The 9,996-nt window shown below is 40.9% G+C and overlaps 1 protein-coding gene across 1 annotated transcript; it reads right to left on the reverse strand.

The window, feature by feature from the left end:
• Positions 1-3,524: 3,524 nt before the first annotated feature.
• On the reverse strand, positions 3,525-6,390 carry hoxb1a (homeobox B1a). The gene is made up of 2 exons (XM_038779368.1): positions 5,724-6,390; positions 3,525-4,974 (listed from the first exon to the last, which is right to left on the reverse strand). The coding sequence occupies exons 1-2, from the start codon at positions 6,313-6,315 to the stop codon at positions 4,631-4,633; spliced, it is 936 nt and encodes a 311-aa protein (XP_038635296.1). The 5' UTR covers positions 6,316-6,390; the 3' UTR covers positions 3,525-4,630.
• Positions 6,391-9,996: the final 3,606 nt, after the last annotated feature.

Raw genomic sequence — 9,996 nt, forward strand, 5'->3', positions numbered from 1 at the left:
AGAAGGTTCCTTCTAGTCCAAAGTTGACCCTAATCGAGGAGCTACGAACGCTTAATCAACAGTGACCCAGACTGCTGAATTAATTTCGGCGTGAACTCTCCGTGAACCAAAGACGAGTGAAGGAGAGCTGGCTTCTTGTGGTTGGCCCTGGGCAAACCTTTCAGCCTGAGTAAATATTGAACGAGTCCAGCTGATGGCCGAAATGAAATGGTCCTGTCAGGCAAAAGTAAACTTAAAGGGGGTAGACCCAAAAAGGTGCTGAAAATTATACGGCCACTTCCTCATTGTTTTCCATTCAGGTCAAACTCTCCTTCACCTTACCTGCTAAGTAAAGATACACAGAGGTGATCAGTAATTAAAGTGACAAGAGACAAGTGCTGTCAAATGGACCTCCCCACTCTCAATAACACTTTAAAACCTCGCCCTTAACTGAAAAACACAAGAAACAACTGATGGATAGAACACAATTCTTCTCAACTTTAAAAACTTGCACATGTCCACATTCAAAAGTTTAATTACTGCAGTCTTTTGAGGGAAGGGAAAGCTCGATAAGGTACTGTTCTGATCTGACCTTCTAAATAAACAAGCTGATTTGGAAGGGGCCGAGTGTTTTAATAAGATAGGAAGGGAGCTGAATCAGATTGCCAACTGTGCTTGGGACAATTCAGAAATCATGTTCCATACGCCGCTGTTTCTTTGCCCTGCCTGATCCATTTGGAAACTTCAGACATCAGCGTTTTAATTGCTGTATGATTCCCCTGTCTGGTACTGCGCAAGTTGTAGACCAGCAGAACTGAAGTTGAACCTTACGGCCGATTTATGATGCGGCATTTTCAGTAAAATATTTCACGATAATAGACTGAATAGATGGGGACATATTGCTGAAAAAGATGCTTTAATGATGAAATGGGAATGTGGCTCAGATCGGCTGAATATCAGTGCAGAGGAGCTGAACTCCTGGGAGATTTAAACTTTTGCCGATTGTTGTCTTTGTAAATTTGGTTAGAAGTTCCCTGTTTGCTTTTCATTAAATACAAGAAGTATTTAATTTTGAAACGCGTGAAGTTGCAGCCAATTCAACACCGGGCTTATCAATGACAAAGGCCTGTTAATAGTTCAAAGGGAACCGTCATAAATTTTATGACCGCGGTTTCCTTTACATCAAAAGGTATCACATAGAGAGGACCCCCCGCCCCACCCCAAATAAAACACACACAAGTGCAATTAACACAAAGTCGTCAGGAGCAGATGGTTGTTCCTTTGCATTCAGCGCAGAAGTCCCTTTGAAATTTACTTTCTTTTTAACCAACTCCTATACAGCCATGAAGAACAAGAGACTTCCCAAGCTTGGCTTTTATTTATTTGCAACTCTCTTAGGGTGTTTTGGGGGTGAACAGCAGTCATTTGTTTGTTGATATATTTGCCGGAAGGAGTGGGGCAACGCCAGGGCTATTGCAGCTTTTTGTTGAAGTCGACACTCCGATTACTTCATTTCACTTAAATGAATTTCAAAGGCAGTTAGGAAAGAAAGTGCGACACGAGAAGTATATGAATGGCAGCAGAGTTTGTGACTGGAGGAAGGGCTGTAGCTGTGTGTGGTTGCCAACGAAAATAAAATGTTGACCCAGGAGCCACTGTACATAAACACTGTTAGACAGTCTTTATTGGGTGTTGCAGTCGACGGATTCCTTAGATGTTTACAGTAACAAGTGTACAAAAAAATCCGCACTATGGAGGAACCGGTTAGTTTGTTAGCGGTTCCCCCGAACGACTTCCCGATTTCAGTGGGAAACAGTTTTTGTCTTTTGTCTCCACAACACAAGCCAGCCCAGAAGGATTCCCTGGTTACATCATTGTTCTCCGGCACATATAGTCAGTTGAAATGCATGGGTTTATCGATGAGGCTTTGCACAGTGTGCTGCTTCGGGCGGGGTATAGTATTCTTAAGCGCAAGTAGAAATCAACATGCTTTGGAATGAAAATAACTAGTGGAGGACATTAAGTTTGCACTGAACATCTCTTTCCAAAAGCAACACCACTTTTCTTTATTCCCAAGAACCGGCTCTCCCAGATCAAGCAACACCAATTCCTCCCTTTGCCTTTTTAACTATCACTTGTTCTACTTCCCCAGTGTAGTCGGTTTGCCCTACAATCAAACTCTAACGCGCATTTAGCTGACTCTAGTCTAACTTCTCTCGAATAAACTCTTCCATAGGCAGCACCGGTGAAAAACTTACCAAGAGATCTTTAAATCGTTTTGTTTTGCTGAAATATGAAATAAAATATTTCAAGGCATTTTATTGAGAGTGCGTGTTATGCTTTTTGTCTGTGAATATTGATTATGTAATTGATATTTCTGCATATCTGCTTGCATGTGTAAATAGCTGTTACAGTGTGTTTGGGATTATGTACGGATGTTTATATGTGCAAATGCTGTAATGTATGCTTGAGTGTAAATGTATATGTATGAACTATACCTTTGAATGACACTCGATACTTACAACTGAATCATGTGTGTCAGCTTTCAAAGGTCACAGTATATGTTGAATCGGTTTCGTTTGAAATGAAAGAGTCTGGCACCATCGCATTGCGTTAAATTCGACAGCGGACCCTGGTATCTTCCAGTCACCACACAGTTTGCTCATCTGGTCAGCAGGTATTTAGAGAATTGTTTTACTTTAGATGAAAACATATTCTACATCGAGAGTTATGTCATCAGAACTAAACAGCGTGCAAATCTACCAAAAGGCTCAGGAAATTTCACCCTCTCCCAGTGATTACTTATAAAGCCTCCGCCCTGTTTTATTGTATTAACTATATTCCACAGTTTACTCAGAATTTGACCAGTCTCCCCATTTTCCCTCTCTCGGCTATATAACGTAGATGTACATATAAAACGTTCGAGAGTTCTCCGTCTGTGAATGGTGTCGTCTTCAGGCTGCTTTTGTTGACTTGTTTGTTAATCCCAGAGGCGTTTGGAGGTAAAAAGGTCACGCGTACATCCGGAGTTTGCTCTTGCATTCCTCGCTTAGCTCATACATTTATTTTAAAGACACTGACGATGAGTGTTTGTTTAATGTCACGAACGATATTCGACCTGCAAGAACTGACTGCTTCTTTTCAGATTCCAGCAATGCCGAGTACCTTGGATTAAATATTTCCTGAAATCACCCATACTTGAAGTCACCGGATGTTTTCTGAGCTGTTTGATCTCATTTGCATCTCTTAAAGTACTCAACAGAAGGGTATTTTCATGTACTAAAAAACAGGCATTCAGTGATCTTGTGTGTGTTGGTTTACTTCTGGACAGCCAACAGACAGATTACTGATCATAGAATGGAATATTTCATTATGGTCAAAGTGTAATAACTACAAGGGAGAAAATATAGTTCAAGATCATTGTGTTGTCATTGGATATTATAGTTCGATCATTAACCCTCCCTAGAAAGATGCATCTTACATAAATGGCATTACTTAAAGAAAGATAGCCAAGAGAAATGAAAACAGTCAAGAAACAAATTGTATTACAATAAACAAATCGATTTTTATTGGAATGAGGTAGCTGAACACTGGGGTTGTAATTTGAACGAGGTGAGCATGTTGGAAGGGCTGTTGAGCAGGTTGAGAGATCTAAACTGATAAAACTCAGTAAAACAGCTGAATGACACCATAATCACCTGAGGCAGAATTACTCCAGCCGCCATGCCCAGTGACATGGGCGATACTCTTCTGAAAATGTGCTGCGGTCGGCTTTACAAGCGAAATCGTAAACTCGACTATGAATGGCTAGAGGAAATCGTTGTGGGTGCGTTTTATCTCAGCACAACAGATTTGGCACCTGAGCTGATCCACTCTAAAATACCTCACATTGATGTCAACCTGCTTCAAGGCTTAAAAGCAATTGAAAAGTCAAACATTTTCTGTACTTTTTTTGTTGGGGGGGGGGGGGGGGGAGTATTTGGTTCTGTTGTAACAGTTTCTGATTTGGGAACCAACAAACTTCAATAGAAACAATATAAAATGCCAGAAAAGTAAAGAAACGAGATTAGTATTTGTCTGTTAACATTTAACACACGCTTGCTACACTTTCCATTCAATTTCTTCAAATCTTCATCTCTTTTCTAAATCTAGCATGCATCTTTTTAATTGATAACCCTGTTACAGTATTAGTAGTGCAATCAAAAGTACCACAGATTTCATAAAACACACTTCACACTGCAGAATCACGGTGTGTTTTGTTTTCAATTTCCTATATATACAAACAATTCAGTTCGAAATCACGTTTCTTAAATACAAAATAGACTGAGATCTTGACCTATGCATAGACATCAAGGCTGTATAAAACCAGACACCCTGTAAAGTTACCAATAACTTAAGGCGGAATGTCAAATGGCAATATGGTGCACAGTATTACATTCATCGGTATCAAAATATAGGATGGGATTCTGCCTTTGTAAACATGGGGAAAGTGCAATGCTGCTTTTTTTGGTTATTTCCCTGAGGTTATAACAAGTATAGCGCAATAAAGGAAGGCAAATAACACTAGTAAATTGTAATGAAAGAAATTAAAGTCATATTCTCCTCTTTTTTTAATATAAAAGTGTATTGTTATTTCTTTGGAGAGCCTGAGTTAAGAGGTCTGGATATTCTCTGATGTGGATGATCTGGGGGACGTGGATGGAGAGGTGGTTGACGACTTGTCCGATCCGTCCCCGGTTTCCTTTGCAGCGTTAACTGAGAAATGGGGAGCGAATCCCTCCTTTTCTCGCTTCTTCTGTTTCATCCTACGGTTCTGGAACCAGATTTTTACTTGGGTTTCATTCAGCTCCAGCGTGGCCGCTATCTCCACTCTCCTGGCGCGGGTTAGGTACTTGTTAAAGTGAAATTCCTTCTCCAGCTCTGTTAACTGCTTGGTGGTGAAATTGGTGCGCATTGTATTGGTCTGGCCGCCCAACCCAAAATCAGCAATTCTGGCTGCAAAAAAACGAAAAGGAACACACATTAGATCGGTCCTACACGAACAAGCACCCCTCCCCCACCCGCCAGCAACTTCAGCACTTAGTGTTCCGGAACTTGATAGAAGCAAGAGATAAAGTACAAAAGGAGGTTTTAGGGCTGGATTTAGCCCATCTCGTTGAACGACATGTCTCTAAAACATAACATTAATCCCGAATTAAGCCATTGCAAATGCAAAGCGAAATACTTGCTCCACCCGTTGATTTTTTTCCAACACACACTTGGTCAACTTGTTTTGTGGAGTACACTATCCCACATTTCAGAAAGAGACGTCTTAAATAATAAATTAGCAACTTGAACACAGGCAAGAAGTTTCAACGAATGGTGTCACGCGGACAGAGCCTTGCATATCGCGTTTAAAGTTGCAGTCCCGCTTTCCACAAACACCCGTCTGTCATTTCCAGGTCAGTTTCATAAATTCAGAATCAACCGAACATTTATCTTTTATTTACTCCAATTGATTCCGGGAAGGGGGAGGGGCGTCGGCAAATGGGTGACTGCAGATCCCATTCGAATACTGTACGTCTTAATTTGCAAAGTTCAAATAGAGGGCAACGTATTTTTCACTTACTTAAATCGTTTTCGAAAGCAACGTCAGAGTTATTGTACAACTTGGAAGAATTAAATTGTTAAAAGTTGGAAAGTGTTTGCATTGAATTCTCGCAGTCCCTGGGTATGGGAACGATTAGAGCTTGTGTCAGACTAACCTGATTTAGGAGGGTTTCTTTTCACTTTCATCCAGTCAAACGTCTGGCCCGATGAGGATGAATCGGAGGTGCAGGAAGGTTCCTTTTCCCCCTCTTGCGATGGAGACAGATTAGCATAAATCCCATACGCCAAACCGTGTTGCTCTTGGGCGTAGGAATTCTGATACTGGCCCGGCCCTGAGAGACCACAATAACCGTCTGAAAGCGGATTGACAGTGGCCGCTATATTGCCAGTGTACCCCGAGGTTTGAAAGTATGCCCCATCCGATTCTTGGTTGAAAAAGTAATGGTGATTGTAACCCGGGTTGCAAGTTTGGGACGTGTAGTTGTTGGGACCTGAACTGGCGTATGGGTTCCCCAGACTGGAATGATGCGAATAACTGTCTGGCTGGTGCTGATGCTGGAGTGTATTGTGCGCATTTCCTCCTGCTAAGAATCGCCCATCAGCATTGCAATTGTCAATGTTACCTGCACAAGGAGCGAAAGCTGTTATCCCTTGTTCTGAATGGTGGTAACCCTTGGATGAGTAGGCGCTCGTCCCACGGTTACAAATTGCGTACTCTAAGAAGGAGTTCATCCTGGTATTGTCCATCTGCCAGTGATGGACGGTCAACCTGTTCGGGATTCTCCCAGTCCCTGAAACCCCAAGCACTATGTCACCCAGTAAACTTCCTCCATGGCTCGCTGGCAATCAAACGATATCAGTCAAGAAGACATTCACGTGACCCCGAGTCACCAATGGCAAGGGACCTCCTGATGTTAGTGAACTGTATGAGGTGATCCATCACTGCGGTGACATTTACATCACAAAAGCTTTCAATCAAAGTTATCCGCATCAATCTGATAGCAACACTTAAATGTCAAATCGGTCTTCAATAAGGGGGGGGGGGGGCGGGGGGAGAGAAAGTTGGAATTATTCAAGATTGTCTTTAAAGTGTTAAAAAGATTTGGTCAAAGCAAGAACTACAGCTGCCTACAACCTGGGCATGTTATCTTACTGAAACACAGAAGAGCTCAAGTAGGTAATTTAACATATATATATTTCAATGTTGTATTTGAATAATACAAATAACAAGGGGAAAAAAGTTGCATTATTGTCAATTTCAACAGTTTTTTAAAAAAAGGTGGATAGCAGCTCGCTTAACTTGGTTTTTAAAAGTCTAGACTAGCTGGAAATTAATCAAGCATCAGGACACAAATTCAGAAAACATGTGCTGAGGAGCGGTTATAAACTAAAGCATCCGTTTGAAATAAGATGCGATTATATTTTAGTGAATGTTGTATTGAATTAAAAGCTATGAGATGTCCATATGATTTTTGGGAATGTAATGTTCCTCATGGGATGTTTGATAAAAGGGTTCATAACAAATGTAATATAGATGAGTATTACCCTGTTAGAATTGTATGTGTTTAATTACCGTCTTTTTATGTCCCACTTTTGTAATTCGCTGGGATATTCTGCAGAGCCATAAAACCTGGGTTAAATTTAGAAGTGTACTGTAATAAAACATATCCATGCCGTCATTTCTGGTCCTTCAGCGAAACTGTACAGGGAATTCAATGAAATACAAAACATTAAAAATACGATGCCAATCCGATAGAAAATGTCCCATAATTTGAGTGTTCAGCCAAAGGTAATGTATATTTAAGAGACTTATAACAACGATGGGGAAGTGATTGCCTTGCGAAAGTAATGCATCCAGTCAATTCATCAATAATATAACACATTCAAGAATATGTGTTAAGTGGATCATATAGAACATAGAACAGTACAGCACAGAACAGGCCCTTCGGCCCTCAATGTTGTGCCGAGCCATGATCACCCTACTCAAACCCACGTATCCACCCTATACCCGTAACCCAACAACCTCCCCCTTAACCCTACTTTTATTAGGACACTACGGGCAATTTAGCATGGCCAATCCACCTAACCCGCACATCTTTGGACTGTGGGAGGAAACCGGAGCACCCGGAGGAAACCCACGCACACAGGGGGAGGACGTGCAGACTCCACACAGACAGTGACCCAGCCGGGAATCGAACCTGGGACCCTGGAGCTGTGAAGCATTTATGCTAACCACCATGCTACCCTGCTGCCTAAATATGCTTTTGGATTTTGAAAATATTTTTGTTCAAAAAAAAATTTGAGATATGTATCTTATACGCCCTAAGCCTTATGATAAAGTTTATGGGTACCTGAAATAGATGCAGTGCTGACAGCATTACAGGAGAAATCAGTCATCTACTTTCTCAGTGGGTGCCATACATTACTTCCCAGCAGCAGCACTAACGTTTTGACGATTCTACACGATGGAGGAGAGGGGGGAGGGGACGTCAATCACTGCATCATAAATATTTCCTCGTCTAAAGTTTTGAAATGCATCTTACCTAAGTCAGCAAACTCAAGTCAACTAAAAGTGGCAGAATAGGATGACAAAGTGAATGGTGATTATTCATATTTTGGCGGAATTGAAGGCATCTCGAACAATGTCCTTCACAGTCGAGTTTCGTTAGCTGTCAGGAAGTGTACTATTATCTCAACATTTAAGCACGTTTAATATGTTTGACATAATAAGATGGTTTTCCCTTTACATTCTGGGTTATCACATATATACACACAGTTTAGTGGTGATTAGCTAGAAGCCCGGGGCCTACAATTATACTAATTTACTCAGTTAACAGAAAAAGATTAATTGTACAGTATGTGATGTGTCACTGTTGCACCTAGACATTCGAGCTGCTCGTCGTCCGCCATCTGTTAGGTTCATGGAGAGCTTATATTTTCTACATAATGATACCTTATCACTGTCAGCGAATTCAAGAAACATTATTTTTGCCTTCACTCATTCAGTCGGTGGATCCATATGTCAAAGGCAGTTCTGGCAGCGAGCAATTTAAATGTTTGATGTCAGCTCCATTTTGTTGCTGCTTATTATTGCATTCTTCCCATCGGGGAGAGGGGAGAGAGAGAGAGAGAAAATGAGAGTGAAATAAAGACATAGATGGATACGTTCAGATGCAAACGGAGGAATGCGAAGAAAAAGTAATGAAAAGAGAAAAGGGACTGCAATCGCGAAGGAGAGAGGCGCAGACGACTAAGCACAGAGAGAGAGAAAGACAAAGATGCACAGGAATATGTGGGATTAAAAGAACGATTAAAAATACTGAAGCGAGTATGAAAGCACGATGTGTGCATGAAATGAGCCAGGAAGAGAGACAGAAGTTATTTAAAGGACAGAGCCATCATTGAGTTATATTACAACTAGAGAGAACCGCAGATGTTACTTTAACTGTCAGAATTCCGAAAGAGACCCTCAACACTGAACAATGATCTACAAAAACGAATCTTTGGATTACAATATAACATATAAGTAACTCAGCAAAGTTTTCTGACAATAATGGCCCGAACATTGCCATTTGCTAGGGTTTCATGAACGCGTGATTTAACACGTGCTGAGACGGAGCGCCATTTATGCTTTGCATCTACCGGCTGCTTTTGGCAGGGTGCCAGATGTAACCAATACTAACCGAAGAGCCGAACTCTGGCGAGTAAAACTTTTGGGTTAGTAAAACTGTACAAGGAATATGAAGCAGAATTCCATGCCCGTGTTCCCTTTATTTGTTCCATTTCGAAAAAATAGACCGATGTCCGACTACACACCCATCGTGTAGCCTCGCACCTATTATGAAAGTCACTTAATTAATCAATTGAAAGTAACTGTACTGACACAGATTACTTAATAAACCAGCAATTCGCATTTGAGCTGCCTGTAAATAGAAAGAAGGTGGTTGACAGAAATGAATAGTACTTTCAAGCCATTCTGAATTGTTTTATCGATTAGGATAGTTGGGAAGCAGGGATAATGCATTTGATACCATATTATGCAATATTAGTTACAAGCATTTAGCTGAAGTGCATTAAAATGAGTTCAGTTTTCACCGGTACAAGTTCTGATCTTTGAGAAAGGCAGTCAATGTAAAAGGTAACGTGCATTAAAACTAGGCGAATTCTAGCCTAATTCTAGCCTAACTACAACTACATGTTCAGAATCGGTTTCCGCTCCTTAAATTTGAAATTACTCCCCTTGGCAATAATTATTTTCAATTTAGCAGAGACACAAAATGTAGGATTGGAAGATAGTTTTTTAACCAGATGTTGCAAGTTTGATTTGCTCGTAGTGCGGCGAATTACAGACTTACGTCATCCTGAGCAAGACTTTAAACCCCTGTCAACATTTTTAATTGAAGTTGTGCAGATGATCGTTCTTGCTGT

This window comes from Scyliorhinus canicula, chromosome 19, assembly GCF_902713615.1.
Source record: "Scyliorhinus canicula chromosome 19, sScyCan1.1, whole genome shotgun sequence".
Taxonomy (NCBI): Eukaryota; Metazoa; Chordata; class Chondrichthyes; order Carcharhiniformes; family Scyliorhinidae; genus Scyliorhinus; species Scyliorhinus canicula.